The sequence below is a fragment of the Culicoides brevitarsis genome, chromosome 2 (assembly GCF_036172545.1).
Source record: "Culicoides brevitarsis isolate CSIRO-B50_1 chromosome 2, AGI_CSIRO_Cbre_v1, whole genome shotgun sequence".
Classification (NCBI taxonomy): Eukaryota; Metazoa; Arthropoda; class Insecta; order Diptera; family Ceratopogonidae; genus Culicoides; species Culicoides brevitarsis.
The window spans coordinates 21017813-21038376 of record NC_087086.1 but is presented as its reverse complement, the minus strand read 5'-3'; the positions used below and the strand labels follow the sequence as shown (position 1 = coordinate 21038376).

Sequence of the window (20564 nt, the reverse complement as noted above, 5' to 3'; positions counted from 1 at the left end):
AATTCTTTGAATTTTTAATTTTCAAACTAAATTTTTTGCAGTTTTTTATTTCCAGTAGAAAATTTTCTTAAACTTAAAAAAAAAATAAAATTTTTTAAATATTTTGCTCGAATATTTAAATATACTCGACTAAATTCTCGGCTTCTCGAAAGTGTCGAGTAATTGGAGTCTCTCAGCACAAGTTTCCTTTGATGACAGTATTCCTTGTTTGTTTTATATATTTTTTTTCCTTAAAAACCTTGAGTTTAAGTTTTTCCTCCTCTAAAAGTTGTGCTATAAAATAATTCAGGAAAAAAAACTTTATACACAAAACATAAATGCTTTGTTCTTTAGATAATGATGACGATGGCTTAAAATCGTAAACACACATGGTAACACCAGCACTTTTGAAATGCTTAAATAAATAAAGTTTAAAAGGCTATAACATTATATACATATTGGCAGTGTAAGCTTGTAACACTATTCAAAATGTTCATATGTGAAAACAGTAGTTAAACTAACAGTAGATGGAAGCAATGTTGAGCAACATTCATAAAACTATCTATTCATGTATGAACGGAGCTTAGTTTAGTGAGAGAGAATTAAAATGCGTGTTGTTTTTTTATTTTATATATTTTCCTTCATCATTAATATTATCTTTTTCCTCTTAAATTGTTGTCTTTTAGTATTATGTAGCACACATCATAACCAAACACACACATACACTCTCACGTAAGATGTCAATAGTCTCTTTTTTTTAAGAAGACGACGTCGACGACGACGATGGAGAAGAAAAAAAGAAGTAAGAAACCGGTTATGAGCTTACATACATGCAGAAGTGCTCAAGTCATACATGTATGAAAGTATAGACTTTTTTACTTGGCATCAATCTTACGTTTGTTATCTTGCTGGCTGCAACAACTTACACACATGTGTGAGTTAAAGTTACTTTCATGCCATACGATGCCGTACGAATATAATGAAAGGTGAACTTGATTGAAACTAGCTTACACAAAGGAGTTGAGGCACAAGCTAACGGTGTCATGTTTATTCTATCTTTCGTATTTTTCTCTTAAATATATGTTGTGTGACGTGGTTAAAGTGAAATGCAGCAACGAAATCAGTTAAATGACGTTGGCTTGTTCAAAAATTTCTTCAATGATGATGACGATAATTATCTCGACTGAAGAATTTTTGTGTACACATACAAACATTTATCTCAAAATGGAGTTTCTTGTCGAAAAAAAAGAAACTTTGTTTTTAAGCAACAATGTTTCGAAACAAATTACGAGGAAAAACAATGAGAAGTCATGCTTATTTCCATTAGTAATGAAAAAACTCATATTCGTTTAAAAAAGTAATAAATGTTAAATAATTTCTTTTGTAAAATGATATTTATTACGTGTTTAAAAAAACTATTGTATTGATAATTATTTTATTATCATAATAAAAAAATATATATTCGTCCAAATAAATACTACGAACAAAAGTTTTATAACTTCAAAATGGAGTTCGATGTAGTATTTGAGCCAGCTGTTCACTTCTCTTTTTATATCATGAAAAAAAAAATCATTTAAAAGGTGCATGCACACTTTACAACATTCACCTTTCAATAATATAATTTAAGTTTTCATCTTCATATCAACTCCTCCACGTATTTTTCCTACATCACTTGATTATATCATGATTAGATAAAAAAAAATGTAATTCAAATGGATGATATTGCATTTTATGTGATTTGATTCAACTCACTGTCGAGTCACTTCTTCGGCAACAGGGCACTTACTCGTCAGCCACTGATGCTGACATTAACCGGTAACTGAAAAAAAAAATAATAAGAAAATTCTAATATAATAACAATAAAAATAATAATGATGATGATGGAACAGTTAAGATGATAATAGAATATTAACTATCTCAGAACCTTCCTTCTTTTTTTAAGAAAAAAAAATATTGTGAAGAACATCATCAACTTGTTTTCTTCGATGTACCTTCACACAATATAATACAAGTCTCTCCTATTATTATGCTCAATGCTTTAGATGACGCTATATTCTTCTTCCATTATATTATTCTAATTTATTTATAATTGAATAATAAGTAATATAATGATACATGAATGTTTGCTACTCACGGCAATAACAACAATTTTTTGTATTTCAAAGAAATACCATTCACTTTTTACAATTTGAAGCATATTCGTAAAGGCATTGTATGACTAATCGTATCAAGTTAGTCACGATCTGTTTTCAGCTATTTCATTGTAAATGTATCATAGAACCCAAAATATGAGTAAATAAAAGAAAAAACATACAAAAACATTATCTTTCCTATTTCGGACTTTTTGTAAGTTTGTTTAAGGAAGTATTTTATTGTTATTATTACTATAATATTGGACTTTTCTTTGCTGTTGCCACATTTCTATTTGCGAAATGCGTCTGAAAACGTTTCATAGTGGAAAATATATCTCTATAAGGACTCAAAGATTAGCAGAAAAAGTTATGTCAGGCAATAACAAAAATTTAGGACTTTCAATAATCATAAGTTGTCATATTTGTAGCTTAGTATTAGAGTTTTAGCCGAAAAAAAATAAAGGATTTCTTTTTTCATGGCAATTAGTGAAAGTTTGAATGATCAACAACTCAGCTGGAAACGTATTGATAGCACACGTGAAATACAAAAACGCGGCGTTGAAAGCCTTTTATGTATAAAAAATTTAACAAATGGTTTTTTAACAACGAACATCCACTTTTTGGCCATATCAATATTTATATTAATATTCAATCAGGATACACTCCATTGGACATTTCCTCCTGATATTTATATTTTTTTTATGTTCATGTCAAACATGAAACGAGAAACGAAAGAGTTTGTTGGTATCAGTAGTTAGTAACACAATATGAACGCGCAAGTACACAAAAAATATACAAAATTTTATTTATTACACAAAAAACCACTATAAGCACTCGTTTTTTTTTTTTTTTTTTTTGGAATATTGTACATAAATATATAGAGGGAAAAAAAGAAAAACAAACAATAAATGACGGACCATGGTCATGCGAGATGCGATACAACAATTGTTTGCTTAACTTCATACTTTTTTTTTACACAGAAATGGAACTTTATGAAATAATAAATGAATGTTAAATAACATCACATCGTCGTCATGATTCCCTCCGAAAAAGAGGCTTCACAAAAACATGATACTCGAATTAGTTACAGCACACAAATGTTGATTTTTGTGAATGTCTTTTTTTTTGTTGTTGAGGCGAATGGATTGCTTGTGGCTGTCCATCCAACAATGCACATGCTGTATTTTATCGTTATGCCTGCATTCTCATTGGGAATTCGAGTTTTCTCAATTCGGGAAAAAACTTATTCGATTTTATTTTTGCCGTTTTTTTTGAACGGATTCAATTATGTCCTAGGACGGGTTCAGAATATTTAAACAAAATGTACGATAAAAAAATCTGTTAATCTCAAAGGATATCTTCCATAAAGCGTTTCAAATATAATCTGATTATCTAACGTTTTTTAAAGCTACATTTTTTAAAGTTTAAATAATTTTAATAAAAAGCGCATTTTTTATAATTTTACTTTTTTTCATTCATCTTTTAAAAAAAATGATAAAAATCCAAAATAGAAAAATCAATATACCTATTTGCATATTACGGACAGACATGCAACAAAATTATAATGCATTTGCAACGCCATCGAACAATCTTTGCTAAGTGAATACAAGCATATTCTCTTTTTTTCGAGCAAATTCAATTATGGAACATGGTAAAGCGCCTTTACTCTACGCTCTACACTAATGTTTCCTAAATTACTTCTACCAAAGCTTTGATCTTGTTTGTGTAGTTTGAATATTATTTAATTAAAAAACTTTATAATAAGTATCTATAAAACTATTAGATTGGATGATGTGTATTTAGTAACATATTTTCCGTTCCGTCTTTCTTTCGTTGTTGCATTGCCGCTTTTGTATCTTTTCCTTGAATTTGCTTATGATTTAAAATGGAAAAAACAGAAAATAAATATTGCAGTTTAACAAACTTGCTATAAAAGTATAAAAAAAAGATAAGGAAAATAAATAAACAGAAATCTGTTCTTTACTTTTAAAATGCCTCTTTCATGATGAATTTCGAGCTATTTGAGAGTATTTGGAAAATCGTATTATCTGGAAAGCGAACATGAGCACTAATACAGGAAAAAAAAATAAATCAGCACCTCATATTACGCGTTCTAAGTTGACTTGAACATGATTTCCCGTTAAATATAAAATCCACTGTACACAACATGAACAACAACTATTTATCTCTCGTGTTGTTAAGAGTAAAATATAGTGACGACATGAAAATAAAAATGCAGAAAATTATTTTCTCCCGGGATACAACCGATAATAGTTAGCTGTTGTATAACCGTACCTCGAGTCATGCTCTGGCTGCACTTCTAGCTAGGTTGCATTTCTAAATATAATAATAAAAGTTTGTTGTTCATTTTCATTGTGTGTGTTGTTGTTGTTGTGTTTTGCATTAAAAAAGGAAGAGCTTTTTATTAAAAGTGAGTGAGAAGACATAAGCACACATAGCGTCTCATGCAAATAATCTACTTTGCATTTGCATAATAAAAATGAAAATTAAAATAATAAGCAAACAAACGAGCAGGCAGACAGGAAGACACATGTTGTGTGTGTGTGTGTGGCGAAACAAAGCCGTTTAGTGTATGGATTTGCGGAGAAAAAGAAGAAAAGTGTCTGATGCAGAAATAATTGCTAATATGAAGGACGGGATGTTCTTTCTTTTTCCTACTCTCCATTAAAAAAAAAAGTTTATGCAATAATTTTTTTTCTTTTTCATTTCAGACTATCCACGTGTCGAAGTTGGTCCCGAAAACCCGTTGCGTGTGGAGCGCGATCAAACTGCCAAACTTGTTTGCAATGTCGATGCCAAGCCAAAAGTCACAAATGTCCGTTGGACCCGCAACAACCGCCATATTAGCTCGTCCACCGAACACATCATCAATCGTGTTTCCTCAAGTGATAGCGGAAAATACACGTGCGCCGCTGACAACGGTCTCGGTCAAGTAGGCGAACAAACTATCGAGCTGGATGTTCTTTTCCCACCAATTGTCGTCATCGAATCGAAGACTCGCGAAGCCGAAGAACGCGAAACTGTCAATATCCGTTGCAATGTCACCTCGAATCCGCCACCAGTTGCGATTGAATGGCACAAAGAGGGATCTCCTGATTTCCGGTATGTCGGCGATGTTTTGACATTGCGTGATATTCGTGCGGAACATGCAGGAACATATTTGTGTCGCGCCGTAAACATGATGAATCCGTACAATGGAAAGCCCGTGGAACGCGTTGGAAATGCTACAGTTGCTGTTCTCGTGAGACATCGTCCCGGACAGGCTTACATTAATCCGAGCAAACCTGTTGTTCATGTAGGAAATCCCGTTACTTTGACCTGTAATGCTAATCCTCCAGGCTGGCCGGTGCCGCAGTACAAGTGGTTCAAGGATCCCGAAGGTGACGGTGGAGCACAAACTGTTTTGGCACAAGGTTCCACATATGTGATTCCTCGCGCGCACTTGGGAACTGAAGGAAAATATCATTGTCATGCAGCTAACGAGTTAGGACACGGAGAAATGGCAACAATTGTCTTGGAAGTACAACAACCGCCACAATTCCTCACAAAATTGCAAGGACACATGACGAAAAGAGTTGGAGAATCGAATTATGTTGTTGCCTGCAGTGCCAAAGGCAAGCCTCGTCCCTCAATCAAATGGTTGAAAGACAACAAGGAAATCATCAACGACGGAAATCTCTACGAAATTGATACCTCATACGATGAAGGACCCAATGGAATGGTTACCGTTAAAAGTAACTTGAAATTCACCGGAAAATCGAGACCAGCTGGAAATCAACTCGTATCGGGAGATCGTGGAGTTTACAGTTGCTTGTACGAAAATGAAGTGAATATGGCAAACAGCACGATGCACTTGCGTATCGAACATGAACCGATCATTTTGAATCAGTACAACAAAGTTGCCTATGATATTGGAGAGACAGCTGATGTGGTATGCAAAGTTCAAGCTTATCCCAAACCAGAATTCCAATGGCAATTTGGAACAAACACCGCATCATTGCAATCAACATCGGACGGCCATCACGAAATTATCTATTCGAACGATAACAACGACGTTTATACCAGCGTTTTACGTATCCACAACTTGAGAGCGCAAGATTACGGCGAATATCAATGTCGTGTCAGCAATACAATGCAAACAATTCGTGCCCATATTCGTTTACAACCGAAAGGCAAACCCGAAGAGCCTTTGAATTTGCGTGCGGAAGACGTTGGTCCCAACTATGCCACACTCAATTGGGATCCTGGATTCGATGGCGGTTTGAGCAACACCAAATATTTCATCTCGTACCGCAAAGTGCCCGTGCCCCATGATAACCAAGTAGCAGCTGGATGTGACATGATGACCACTACCTCAACCGAATGGTCCGAATTCGATTGTCATCGTGATGTGCCATGCAACGTAACGCCCCTCGATCAACATCAAAGTTATGTCTTTAAGGTAAAAGCACTCAACTCCAAGGGTAGCTCCAAATATTCAACGGAAATCGCAACAACTACAAAAGTCAGCAAAATTCCATCGGCTATTCATGTGACATTCGACCCTGATTCGCATGTTTTGGAAGTAAATGTTGGTGCCACGTGCTTGGCATTGATTGCGGTTGTCGAATCTGTCGTTCATGATTTGGCACATCAAACACCCGTTTGGCAAATTATGGAAACTGTCCCACTTTCCGTCGATGGACGCCAACAAATGAACACTGAAGTTAAAATTGACCATATTATGTCACGAAAAGGACATTCGAAATCACCCGCTGGCATCTCGAAACACGAATACGAAGATTTCCCACTTCCGTTGGAACATGATTTGCGCGATCCTCAAGTGCGAGTGAAATTGTGCTTGAAAGCCAACCAAGATCATTGTGGAGAGTACACTGACGCAAGCAGTGAGTATTTTTTTTTTTAATTTCGTTATTTTTTAACCTTTCGTCAATTTTTTTCGAATTTTTACAAAATTCTAATTTTTATTTAATTTTTTTTCCTAGTTGGTGTCGCTAATTTATCACAAGCTGGAGTCCTAGCAACACCCACTTTGATCGCGATCATTGTTTCATGCATTGTCTTTGCCTTAGTTGTCGGACTTATTCTAATGTTCTGTCGTTGCAAGAAGAACCAATCAAAGAAAGGCATGCAAAGCAAGGACTACGAAATGGATCAACGGCCTTCAATTGTGGCGCAACAAAATCAAGCTCCGCCACCATACTATCCAGCTAGCGGTCTCGATAACAAGGCATTGGAGCACTCAATGGACTTGGCATTGGCTCTTGAAGAGCAGAAAAATGCCGTCTATGCTCAAAACGGTTACGGCTATCACACACAAGGATTGGGAGTCCCCATGAATATGCCTAGTCAAGAATGTAAGTAAAAAATTTTTTGTCATTTTTTAGTTTGCTAAGCTTTTGTAGACATTTAGAGAATATGAGTGTAACGACCTTCTCTTTTTCATTACCTCATGCTTTCCCTAAAAATGTTAATACATATTAATTAGGACTAGTTAGTACAGTAACAGGTAAAAATTTGCGTAGTTCATAAATTGCTCCAAAACTGTATCCGAAATTCCTTGAAAATATTTTCTAAAATACCTAAATTTTATTTAATTTTTTCCACAGGGGTTAGTATGGGTTACATGCAAGAAAATAGTTATTCCAATTCGAACAATGGTGGCAGCGTCAATTCACAAGACAGTTTATGGCAACTTAAGATGGGAGGCGTCAATGGTGGAGTTAATACCAATTCTGCTCAACTGATTCCTACACATAATTATGCGGACCGCCAGCCATCGTACAGTTATGATCCTCTCACACATGGCGGTTATCGTGTCGTTGACGACTATGCCCCCTACCCAACGTTACAGACTCCCAGCAGCCAAGTAGATGATTATCATAATATGCGCAACAGCCAGAATCCCTCTCGACAAGATTATAGTAGCAGCGAGCCCTATGCAGCTGTGCATAAGCCAAAGAAACGATTAGATCAACATCTAGGTAAGTTTATTATTATTTTTTTTTATTAAAAAAAAAGTTAATTTATATTTAAAATTTTCAGATTCTCCATATCATGACGTAAGTGGCCTCCCAGAGCAATCATATATGGAACATCCTGGTATGATGACAGGTGATCATCATTCGCAACTTGACATGGATCCGAATAAATCGATGCCAATGCAGATGCAACAACACTACGACGAAAGTATGGAGAACGAGTATGCCATGTCGTCAAATACGCGAAATCGTCGAGTAATTCACGAGATAATTGTCTGAGATACGCCAAGGGTACGTTTTGCGGACGAGCCGTGCCTATGACTAGAGTCCATAATTCCCGAAGAAAATGAAGATGAAACAGAAAATCAACACGAAAAAAATCCACCACCACCAACGATATACAAGTAAAAACAGCACAAACTCTAGAAAAATTATGACTGACTCACTAAAAAAAGAATATTTTACGTTATAATTAGGCAAAATCAATTTAGGACTTTAGAAAAGAAAAATGAAAAAAAAAAAGAAAAATCGGTTCGCAAAACACTTAAACGTGCCCTTATACAACATTGCTATAATTTATCGAGGAAAAATGTTAAAAATTTCTATAAATACTAAACGAAAAAATGAAAAAATAATCAGTAATTAAAAAAATGTGTAAAAATAATCAAATTTGAATAGTACATGACAGCTTTAGGTCTCTCATTTGAACCTGAAAAGTATTTTAATATATAAAATATCTTAAAAACGTTAAGATTTTGAAGATAATGTAGTTAAATTTAAACCAAACCTATACATATATTTTTCTATATATTAAATGTGACACGACACACGAGTTTTGACGATATTTTTAGGTTTTTTTGGTAAATAAATGTTTTAAATACATATTTTATAAATCGCCATATTTTTGACTGAGTAATTAAAGCAATGTTAGTTAGACTTAATTTCGATATGTTTTACAAGAAATATATAAAAAATCAAAAGCCTTTGTAAAATCATATCTAACCAAACTGGGATCGATTCAAAAAGGCAGCAAAATCGTTTCAAAAAGTTAATGGTGCACTCTAGTCGTTGGTTTTTTATTAGTTTAAAACTTTCGAATAAATAAAAGGTGTTTTAAAGATAAAGAAAAAAAATTGATAGATCTCTGTACAAAATATAAATTTTTTGGGGCTTTTTTATTCAAAATATATATATATATACGTATAATGAAAGTAAAATTAGCTCACAATTATAATAAAAACAATATATATATATTTATATGCTTCCCAGTAAAACAAGAGAGAAAAAATAAAACATTACTAAAATAATAAGTGAGATTGGTGCTGAAATTATATTAAATGAAATGCATTTTTATTGTATTGCAATTATTAAAAGAAACACACACAAACGTCGAACAATTGCCATTTTTTATCAAATTATGTTTAATTAATTTTTACTCATTTTTTAGTTAAATGTTAGTTTAGTTTATATGTTTTAAAATACTTAATATTATTATAAAATTATTTTAATATTTGTACATTCTTTAAGGAGTGAGGAGAGATGATAGTTAACACATTTCGATGTTAACTCTTGTCTGTTCTCTCTTCAATAAAAGGTTTATTTGTTAAGTTTTATTTTTATTACAGTACAAAATTGTATTTTTTTTAAATTAAAAACAAACATGAATGTTAATCATTTTTCTAATTAATTTCCTCTATTTGAATTATCTTTTTATATTTAGTTAGTTTTGTTAAAAATATCAAATATAGTACTTAAAAAAACCTTTTTTATATTTAAAAGCTAAACAAAACGTATCTTTTATCTACTTTAATTAAAATAAATTTGAACGATTTTAAAATAATTTTAAACATTATCATTTAAAAAAAGAAAAATAAAATGATATAAAAAGAAATCATACTTAAAATATATTTGGGAAGAAATATTTAATGTACATACAAAAAAAAAGTTTATCAAATAAAAAAAAGTATAACTAAGAGAAAATTAGGATACAGAGAATTTAAAGTGATAAAAACTTAAGATGTTCTTAAAATAACAACGGTGCACATCCAAATTTTTAATTTTTTTGCCATACATATAAATTTATGTATTAAAATTTGGATTATTATTTTTCATACCGTTACCTTCCACCCTCCTCATTACCTGCTGTTCTAAGTAATCTTTATATTTTACATAATATACATACATAAAATAATAAAATAACATTAAAAAAAATTAACTATAAATAAAAGTAATGTAAGAAAAAATCTAAGCTATATTTTAATGTGTAAATAAAAACAAAAAAACATAGAATAGAGAAAAAAATAAAAATTTTAGATAAGTTTACAGATTTATAAAAATATAAATTGAATAAAGGAAAAATGTTAAACACATATTTTTAGTTTATATGAAAAGTGAAATTAAATATAAATACACACAAACACACACACGTAAACTATATATATTCAACTTTAATATGTGAAAAATATGGAAAACTGAAAATAAAGCAAAAATTCATTATAAAAAGAGTGTTTTATTTAAACATATATGATTAACGGACAATTTCAATCCCAGTTTTTCAAACTCAATTCGAACACTTGACAAATAAATAAGTTCATACTCAAATACTTTTTTAAACTAAAAAATGTTAATAAATAATGGTAAACTTACCAATAAAAGAAGGTGCATTTTTTTTCAAGGATCTTATAGAAAGGATTAACATTCAAGAATTATCCAAGATTTTTAAATATTTGAAAATTTTTGTAAGTATATATTTGAATACTCGCTTTTTACATCACTATTTGAGGTTCACAATAAAATGTTTTTTAATTAAATTAAATTCTCCAGCAACTGTCCTGAGTAATTTGCATATTTCATAGTACGAAATTATAACTTTATTGTCCATACATATTGAGCAATTTTTTTAAAATTTAAACGCTTTTCTTTTCTGGATTTTCGGGATTCAGAGTATCATATAACGGCAAAAAATGGGAACGGATTTTTTCATCTACACAAAAAGTCTCCAGAAGTTTTGCCATTTTTCAAAGAAATTTTGCTAATTTTGCACTTAAATTTTTCTACAAAATATTTTCCAAACCATGAATTCTTTATAGACAATCGAAAGTGAAAGATGAATAAATTTAATCGTATTTTTTTTATTAAATCTTTTCTTTATGGCAAGAGTATTTTATTCGGTGTGTTATTTACTTTCGTTAGCAAAGAAGAAATTATCAAAGCAGAATTCACTTTCTCTTGTAATTATAACGGGCAACAGGGAATGAACGACTTTGTCTACATTGAACCAAAGCATCTCCCGATGTGCCTGTGGGGCAAGTACAAACTGCCAAATGTCTCTTAGCATGGCATTCAGCTCCAATTCCACATTGTCCAATGCAAGGATCTACACATTGATAAGCGACACAAGCACGATGATCAGAACACTCGGAATCTGATTGACATTCACCCTAAAAGAAGATTTTTTTTAATTTTGTAAATTTAAAGTTCGCAAATTTATGAATCTTACTCTGACGCAGTTACTCAATGCATTTCCTGTATATCCTGGAAGACATGTGCACACAGGTCTTTCTTTACCAGATCTATCGTGTCCTGTTAAGTTTTGGTGAATGAGAAAAATTTTATTTTTTAAGTTCAAAAAAAAAAAAAATAAAATCTTACCTGGAACACATTGAGCATTAGCACCACAAGGATTAGGAATACATAAATCTTCTTTCGTGAATGGACGACATCTAACAAAAGGATCTCCCGTCATGTCACGTGGACACGAGCAAACTGGCGTAAGTCCTCTCAAATTACAATCGGCTCCCACGCCGCAAGCGCCATCACAAGGATTTTTACAGATGCCATAAATGCAAGCTGGCTTACTTCCCGGACAATCGACGTCTCCGTAACATTCGGCACGACATTCAGTGTATGGCGATCCGATATAGTTCTTGGGACATTCACAAACAGCACGATGATTCGAGACACGAACACATTGCGCACCTTTGCCACATTGATTGCATGACGAGACACATTTGAAGTTTTGACATTGTTCTTGGGGTCCACAATGACTATCGGATTCACATTCGTGGTTGCATCCGGTGATTGGTTGTCCAACAAAGCCAGGGAGACATGTGCACGTAGGAACGCCATTAATTACTTGACAGTTTGTGTTTACTCCACAAGGAGACGGGTGACATAATTCCTCTGAAAAGAAAAATAACCTTGTTAAAAACACATCAAACTATTGATATATCGTCAACAAATAATTATTATGTCCCATTTACGTCTTCTTAATTGCTTTAATTTGCATATCTCAACGATTTTGAAACCTTAAGAAATTGATCTAATAATGACCAACCTACGATCTCCGGTGATTTGTTCCAATTTTGGTCAAAGCGTTTGCAAATTCTGAATAAATAATTAACGCACAACAATAAAACATCATTAAAATGAACGATTCTTCATAATGAATGAGCAGATTTTAAAAAAATCCATATTTAGTTCTTACGAGACATCAGGCGTCTCCACTGAAACTTTAATTTTTTTGCTCTGAAACTGTTCATACAGCTCCGTAGTTATTATAAAGCTAATTCTTGATCAAGCTTGACACCCACAAAAATAAGTATGTTTTTTGTGTTTGCTTTGTTTCATTGTTGTAAATAATTAATATTCATTTGACGCCTTTTGATTGATAAATAATGTCGGTATTCTAGATTAAATTTTGCAAACATGCTGTGTAAATAACTGAACTTGATCTTGCGCCTTGAAATAATTTGTCTTCCTACTCTTCCGATTTCAAGTAAATATATTTCCGTAAAAAAATTACGTCTTAAGTATGCTTAAAAATGTAACAATTGCACATTTTTTGATCTAAAAAGCAATCAAAAGACCCTTTAACATCTAAAAAAATCATCTTTTTGTAAAATTTCAAATCAATTTTTGCAATTTTAGGTCTTTTTTAACTTCAGAGGAGGTCGCAATTGCACCTTTTGGATCTGCCCTTGATTGCACTTACCTGGATCTTGAAGCCGGCAGTGACTGAACGGATCTCCAACATATCTGTTAAGACATGAACATACCGGAACATGATTTCTGGTTTCGCATTTGGCATTGGTACCGCAAGCATCAGCGCAAGGATTAACACAATGACCATTTCGACAAGCCTGGTGTCCTCCACATTCACTATGATCCAAACATTCCGCTCGAGAACAGTGTGTCAATGGATTTCCAGAATGTCCGGGTGGACAAGAGCAAACTGAGAAAAAAAATTTTAAAATCTATTAATAAAAATATTATTTTTTGTACAAACCTGGTCTGCCGCCAGATGCTTCTCTACAAATTGCATTTGTTCCACAAGGGTTGTTACTGCAGCCAGCACCTACAAAGATGTCATAATAGTATCGTCGTCTTGCAGGAAAATAAGAGTCGCCTTTTTATTACAGAAAAAAAAGAGAAGAAAGCAAAAGAAAAGAAAGAACAAAAAATTTTTTTGAGAAAATCTGAACCAAAAATTAAAATTTGGACACCAAACATTTCGTTGTTACTTTGCAATAAATTAATTCTTATTAAAAAGAATGAAATGAAACAAAGTTAAGGCACAAGTTAGTTTGCGAAATTGCTCAAAAAATATCCAAATTCAAAGGTTAACAAGATAGACGGAGAAATTTGCAAGGTGCAATGGTGCAATTTTGGGCACAGAAATCAATGAAGAAAAAGGCTGTCTTCAGTGATTTCTGTAATTTTGAAAATTTCTTAAGCACATTCATTAGAAACAGATAAAAAGGGGAAAAAAAGACTTGAAAGTCGTCAAAAATTATAATTGTTATGTGCCTTCTGGTGCATTATGTGCTATTTGTGCAGTATTTGAATATTCAATTGTATGAGTTGAATCACTTGATCTGTAAGAAATATAATCGTTATAATACGATATCGGGGCGTAAGATCTTGAGTAATAATACGGATGAGTTCCAGATGATGTTCGATAATAAACCGTTTGTCCAGTTTGGTGATATCCCATACCTAACGATGGCGAGAACAGCAATGCCACAAGGACAAGTGACAACAAAGACTTCTGTAAAGAAATATTAAGCAAAGCTCTTAATAACAAAGGAGTGGTTGATTATCGACGTCTTATTATTTTTTTAGAATTATCTTTTGTCTGTTTATTTTTTAGTGACGTCAATCTTTTGTCAGGTTTTTTTATTCTTTTGTTTCCTATTATTATATTTTTTTGCCGAGTTTTAAAACTTTTTTTCAACAATTTTTCACTTTTTTTTATTCTCAAGTCTTTTGAAGACGACGAGCCTGATTTTTATCCGGGATTTTATTTATGTATTTTCATTATTTTTTTTTTTATTCAGCAAAATCGACTTTAATAAATTTTATTATTTTTTTTTTTGCTCACCATTTTTGTAATTTATACAATCGTTCACAAAATAAATATTTTTAACACTTTAACTCCACTCTCATATTAAATCCAATGTTCGAGCAGCAACTAAACAGAATTCTGTTGCTGACCGTCAATTTATAGTCAGAAGAATCAAAACAAAACGAATAATTTTCATGTATATAATCGCGCATTAACGACAGATTTGTATGACTTTTTGAACGAAAAATAATTCAAAAACCAGAATCAGGGTAAAAGAATATACGCGACGCGCGTACAACGACGCGAAGCAGTTTGAACTTGAACTTCCATATAAAAAGAAATTCGTCGAGTCGCCGTGATGTAACGCATTTTTCGACGAATAAAGATGTTAATGGGATAGTGTTAGTTATTTTATTAATAGCAACAGGTTTATTTGTGAATTGCAGCAAAATTTACGGTTGAAAATATAGTTCATTTAATAGAAGCAAGTGTGGGAGAATTTGCTTTGATTAACAGATAACAACAACAATTTTGTCTAACAATAACTTTGGGATTTCTGTTGATCGAATATCCGGTATATTATGAAAAAAATAAAAGAATCTTCTAATTTGGCCATAAGACAAATAAAAATTAGTTATCGTGGTTTTAACACAAAAATAGATTAAAATACACATCATTAGTGAATAACAATTTTGGACCGAAAGTTTTAAAAAATAATTAGTTATATCATCATTATCTTATTGTTATTCGTTAAACATGAGCAACTCTATAAATCTTTAAACATTTTTTCAAGAACGTTCGAAAACTCGATTAAAGTACTATTAATTTATTTTTTGGATAATTTTAAACATATTTAATTAAATATTTAAGGTACTGAAATGTATTTTCTTTTTTTCAAATATTTTTTTTTTCTCAGGAGAAAGGAGCGGATTGTTACTTCTTACAACACAGTTGATTAAACTCTTTAAAAAAACCGTAAAAAAATTATGTGACACAAAATAAATATTTCTAACACTTTCTAGCATTAAATATATTTTTTTGATTAAACAAACTTTTTATTACAATTCCAGAGAGCAAAGATCATTGATTAATTTGACGAAAGAGTGATTTTTTATTTATATTTTTGCTCAGAAAGCGAAAATTCATATTTTCGAGTTTTCACTTTCTAATTTCATAATTCTAAAAAGTCCACTTGTTACAAAAAAAAAAAAAAAATCAAAAAGGCATGATAGGTACCTCAGCCTTAAAAATCTCTAAAAAAAACTTAAAATATATTCAAGATTGTAAGGAAATCTCAACTTTGCAAGTTAATAACTTTAAAACCGTAAATAACAGAGCATTTTTATGTCACAGTTATGTAGATTAGATTTTAAACTCATAGTAAAAATACAAAAATCAAAAAAAAAATGTGACGGAAAATTTTTTTAAACATGAAAAACTTAACCTACGAAACCTAGGAAATTACAAATGTCAAAATTTTAAAATTAAAATTATGCGAATATTTTTGGACAAAAATGTCAAATATTATTATTGTATGTTTCGAAGAAACGTTGAAAGTGCATCTTCCAAATAAAATTTTTGGAAAAAACCTTGGAACTTTTGGGAAATTCAAGGAAAACCTTCAGAAATCCTAAAGTACGAGTCGCTCGCCTAGCCAACTGAAAGCAGTTTTAACGGAAATTTCCAACGGCATTTGAAAAACGCTTACTGAAAGCAGAAATATAGGGTGACCTGCACATTGTCAATTCATGACGACTGGAAAACCTACTTACTTAAAATTAATGAAAACAGAGAGCCGGAAAATTTATTTTCATTAATTCCTGCTTTCCTTGAACACTAACGGAGAGTAAAGTCCACAAAAACTTGATCGGTGCAACTCAATTGCCACATTGGATACAAAAATTACAAAAGTCAAGCATTTATTTCTTTAAAAAATGTCATTTTCCACCTTCATCAAGTCGTCGTTCACGAGTATCTCGCGATTTTCACGACCGGCATTGAGACAGAGCCATGTCAGAACGTATTGCGTGAAAAAAGATCCCTCCAAGGGCAAGGGTCCCATAACGTTCAAAACGTTGGCGACTGTCGCTATTACAGGCTCTGGTCTATTGGGTTTCATGTGGTACGTGAAGGATGAGAAAGAGCAGGCAATGTTACGTGAACGCAAGCGAATATTGGGCAAAGCTGCGATTGGTGGTGAATGGGAATTGATTGACGCCGAGGGAAAAACGCGACACTCGAAAGATTTTGCCGGCAAATGGCTGCTTATTTACTTTGGATTCACCCATTGCCCGGACATTTGCCCCGAAGAAATGGAAAAAATGGCTGGAGTCATTGAGGATATGGGTAAAAATTTTGAATTTATATTCTTTTAGTTAAAAATAAAATAAATTTAATGAATTTCCAGAGAAGGAAAAGGAAGCTCCACCAATTGTTCCGTTATTTATCACTGTGGATCCACAAAGAGACACCAAAGAAGTTGTCGCAAAATATGTGAAGGAATTTTCACCCAAAATTATCGGACTTACTGGTAGCGTTGAGCAAGTTAAACATGCCTGCAAGGCTTTTCGCGTGTATTTCAGTGCCGGCCCACGAGACGATGACAACGACTACATTGTGGATCACACAATCATCATGTACTTGGTGAATCCGGACGGAGAATTTGTCGATTACTACGGTCAAACGCGCAAACGGGAGGATGTCAAAACCTCAATTTTGATCAACATGGCAAAGTACGATAAATTGAACAACAAAGGTTGGTTCAGCTAGACCTCGTAAAACGAAAAAGTCACACAATAAAAGTTCGTAAGCTAGATAACAAATAGTTTATTGTAAAATAATTTTTTATATATTTTTATTTGGTTACAATTGTTCATCCCAATTCGTGTCAAATTGCTTGTCCAGCGAGTCAATCATCATTTCTCCGCAGAAAATGCAACTACTAGCGATACATTCTTCAATTTCCTCCTTAATTTGTTCCCTACTTCGGTCGGCTGTTGTGCCCGATGTCAGTTGGTTCTTCAGCACATTCAAATGCGCGATTTTATCTGTCGGTAAATTGGCCATAAGTTGCTTTTCCATGCAATCCGAATGGAATTTGTGGCTGCATGGAAAGAGGAAAAACGGTTTTGTCAAGAGTGTCGACTCACAAATTGCACAAACATCGGTGCCGGCAACAATAAGCGATCGATTTCGGAAATTTTGTAAATTTTTGCGAATTGTTTCGGCAGACTTTACAGACTCTTCCATGTCTTTCTTTTGTTCCTGCAACTCGAGTTCGTACTTTTTTAAGGCATCACATACAGTCTGCTTGAAATCGTCTATTTTATCAAAGTCTGAAAAGAACGGAAGAATATCCTCGAGTCGTAGAAGATCGCAATTCTCCAAGAGCTCTAATGCGCTATTTACGTCATTCCGAGATTCGATTTGGTTCTTGGCGATCAAAAGCCACAAACGTTTTCGTAATTTTGGTTCCTTCACCTGACTAGCGGTTTCTTGGGCCAATTTGATGTCAAAGGTAAGCGCCAACTCAATGGCTTTTTGCCATAAATTCAGCATGCAATACAAGTAAACACATGCATCTTTGACATCATTTTCCTTGGCGGTCCTCAGAGCAAAGTAGATGTCATAGTTGATCATCGCAACATCTTTTCCTTGTGACTCCAGGAATCCCACGAGTTTATCTTTTCTATGACTTGCATATAGCAAAATCAGATAATTGTTCAAACTGTGATCCGTGTTGCCGAGGGAATGAATGCAAAATTCCAAATAATCAATAACGTCTGCAATGTGCTTCGAACTATTGATGCTCGTGAGAGCTGGAATCAATTTAATGGCTTCGAGACGTTTTCCGTGTTTTTTGAACATAGCAACCGTTTCTGTTGGCATTTCTTCCATCAGAATTGGACTGTATTTGTAAACAAGTTCCGGTTTGAGGACATTTTTCAACAACATAACAGCTTCGTAAAAGTTTTCCTGACTGATGAATTGTGTCAGAAGTGCATCTTGATTTTGGTTCACGTGTTTCAGCGTTGTAAGATCGTAAATATCACCGTGACTAGCAATGAGTTCTTGCACAACTGGCCGATTATTTCGTACACATTCGCTGACACGAGGTAGTTTCATGAATTTATCGAGTTCCTGATGGAGTTGATTGAATTTTGGAGATTGTGGCGCTAATTTACTCATAAGAGTCAAATATAACTCAAGCATCCAAAGACTCAGCATTGTAATTTGAGTTTTATCGCTAGATTTTAATTTCTCAAAACGATTGTTCAAGTAACACAAAAGTGCTTCATTCTGATCACATTCGTAGAATTTGAGACAGACCTCTTCAAAGCTCTTTTGCGTCTCGGAAAATATTTTTGCTGCTTTGATGTAATCTTTTTTCTCGTAAAAGTCTTCGGCATGTTTTGTCAAAACGATGTCTCGGTACGCCGGATTGTCCTGACAATGTGACAACGCAAGACTGAATTCATTCTTGTCCAGATACAATCTCCAGACATTGCGGTCCTCACGAGTTATCTTGTAACGATAAATGGCTTTTGTCGTGTACAAATAAACGGATCCCGAAGCACAGTCTTTTATCAGATCAAGCAATTTGCCTTGTTGTTCCGTAAATTGTTCTTCATAGACCGTTTGGTAATTCAAAATCGACACAGCACGAATACAGTCGTTAAATAGTATCAGCACATGATAGTCCGTAAGAACGATGCTTTTTGGAGTCAAACGTTTTTGGTCAGCCTTATAGGAGTTTTGAGGCATCGGTCTATCAAATTCCTCATCTGGTATGGAAATAAGTTCGATGCTCGCTGAAAGAAATAAAAAAGATTGGTTTTGAAATACTAATAAATATCTTTCTATTTTATCAGAATATTTTTCACAAAATAAAAAAATGAAACAAAAAGCATAAAAAATTGGAATAAAATAAAATTACTTACAGACAAACTGTTGACTAGAAGCCATTCGGTCAATATCACTCAAATACAAGACTCCAGTTTCCGTTAGCCATCCCATGGCCTTTGGAAATTCATTATACACCGACGACGCAAGTCGACTTAACGTTCCACGACTGACTGTTTCATTAAAATCCAATAAATTTTCGCTTATATTCAAATATTGCGCAAATATTTGCTGTGCAATTGAAATTTTCGTCTCTCCCATTGGTTTTATCGTCTCATGGAACTTATACAAACGATCTAGCGTTGCCACAAGTACGATATAATTATTTGTTCCAGGAGCCCTAAAGAACTCCAAGCCCGTAATACAACTTCGATCTCCTCGATCAATTTCAAAGATGGGTTTTGTTCCACCGGGCGTCGAACGATCCTGATCAATACCAATATCAGCTTCGAAAATTTGTCCTTTACTCGTTCCAAGGAGAATTAATCCTGTACTACTTTCGGACTTGTTGTCCCAATTAAAAGCAACTGCAGTGACACAATGGTCCTTAAATCTGCTCACCATCCGAGGTTTTTTCGAGGTACTTTGCAAATACAAGATTCCCGGTGAACCGACACCCACAATTCCCTTTGCCGGACCCAAAGCGAGGATGATGTGAGCTCCGAGGGGATCAATAAACATGCCATTTACCACGGACTTTTGAATGTAACGTTCAATTAGAAGGTCATCTTGCTGCTTTGGATCCGCCAAATTTAACCGGAAAATCAATTGATCCGACATCAAAACAATTAGCCAGTTGTTGTTGATACACGTACATGTAATCTCATTCCGGAGACTCAAATTAAGCTTTTGTTTGCTGAAAATTGGCGATTGTTCCTTTGTCCGATAACTGATGACATTCTGATTGATCCCAAGTTGCTCCGGTACATTCAAAGGACGTTCCTTGGACAAGGTATTTTCGTATTGATCAAAAATTGATGCCATTACGCCCTTTGTGAGTCACGGAAAAGAGCTGAAATGAACAAAATTAAATATTTTAAGGAAGAATTTCTCAAGTATTTTTAAAAGCACATTTCATTACTTTATAATTTGAAGAATTCAGCTCTCTTGCAAGGATTTAATGCATTAATTTAAGAAAAATTAAGAAGAAAATTAAATTTCAGTTTCGATAATGACGTTTAATGTCAACAAAACACAAAACGT

The 20564-nt window shown here is 33.3% G+C and overlaps 4 protein-coding genes across 8 annotated transcripts in view; 2 read left to right on the top strand and 2 right to left on the bottom strand.

Moving 5' to 3' along the window:
- Positions 1–8988, top strand: part of LOC134830714 (hemicentin-1) — a 76439-nt gene extending 67451 nt beyond the window's left edge. For 2 of the 3 annotated variants that reach the window (XM_063844275.1, XM_063844273.1), the window contains exons 5-8: positions 4844–7018; positions 7118–7489; positions 7742–8116; positions 8178–8988. In XM_063844275.1, coding sequence (XP_063700345.1) covers positions 4844–7018; positions 7118–7489; positions 7742–8116; positions 8178–8392 — 3137 coding nt within the window. In that variant the 3' untranslated portion in view covers positions 8393–8988. Of the gene's footprint in view, positions 1–4843; positions 7019–7117; positions 7490–7620; positions 7642–7741; positions 8117–8177 lie in introns of those variants that run through there. The other variant, XM_063844276.1, reaches the window with a different exon arrangement.
- A 2250-nt stretch (positions 8989–11238) lies between these two features.
- Positions 11239–14597, bottom strand: LOC134829500 (neurogenic locus notch homolog protein 3). Of its 3 annotated transcripts, none has more exons than XM_063842582.1 (7): positions 14496–14597; positions 13985–14162; positions 13401–13469; positions 13107–13346; positions 11765–12295; positions 11613–11695; positions 11239–11553 (listed from the first exon to the last, which is right to left on the bottom strand). In XM_063842582.1, the coding sequence occupies exons 1-7, from the start codon at positions 14496–14498 to the stop codon at positions 11332–11334; spliced, it is 1326 nt and encodes a 441-aa protein (XP_063698652.1). In that variant the 5' UTR covers positions 14499–14597; the 3' UTR covers positions 11239–11331. The 3 variants fall into 3 exon arrangements, with proteins under 3 accessions (XP_063698652.1, XP_063698653.1, XP_063698654.1); XM_063842583.1 differs by having other exon boundaries at positions 13401–13520; positions 14111–14162; XM_063842584.1 differs by having other exon boundaries at positions 14111–14162; positions 14496–14583.
- Positions 14598–16229: 1632 nt separating this feature from the next.
- Positions 16230–17281, top strand: LOC134829404 (protein SCO1 homolog, mitochondrial). The gene is made up of 2 exons (XM_063842456.1): positions 16230–16805; positions 16867–17281. Exons 1-2 carry the CDS (start codon positions 16394–16396, stop codon positions 17226–17228), a joined length of 774 nt encoding a protein of 257 aa, XP_063698526.1. The 5' UTR covers positions 16230–16393; the 3' UTR covers positions 17229–17281.
- LOC134829403 (vacuolar protein sorting-associated protein 18 homolog) lies at positions 17271–20536 on the bottom strand. Its single transcript, XM_063842455.1, has 3 exons — positions 20443–20536; positions 19400–20373; positions 17271–19270 (listed from the first exon to the last, which is right to left on the bottom strand). The coding sequence occupies exons 2-3, from the start codon at positions 20343–20345 to the stop codon at positions 17322–17324; spliced, it is 2895 nt and encodes a 964-aa protein (XP_063698525.1). The 5' UTR covers positions 20346–20373; positions 20443–20536; the 3' UTR covers positions 17271–17321.
- Between the last annotated feature and the right edge of the window lie 28 nt (positions 20537–20564).

Coding starts and splice junctions, on each gene's coding strand:
- LOC134829500 (XM_063842582.1), bottom strand. Junction 13,470..13,984: donor TTATATTTCTTACAGATCAA/GTGATTCAACTC, acceptor ACATCTTTGTAG/GTGCTGGCTGCAGTAACAAC. Junction 13,347..13,400: donor AGCATCTGGCGGCAGACCAG/GTTTGTACAAAA, acceptor TTTTTTTCTCAG/TTTGCTCTTGTCCACCCGGA.
- LOC134829404 (XM_063842456.1), top strand. CDS start 16,394: ATGTCATTTTCCACCTTCATCAAGTCGTCGTTCACGAGTATCTCGCGA. Junction 16,806..16,866: donor TGGAGTCATTGAGGATATGG/GTAAAAATTTTG, acceptor ATGAATTTCCAG/AGAAGGAAAAGGAAGCTCCA.
- LOC134829403 (XM_063842455.1), bottom strand. CDS start 20,345: ATGGCATCAATTTTTGATCAATACGAAAATACCTTGTCCAAGGAACGT. Junction 19,271..19,399: donor TTCTAGTCAACAGTTTGTCT/GTAAGTAATTTT, acceptor TATTTCTTTCAG/CGAGCATCGAACTTATTTCC.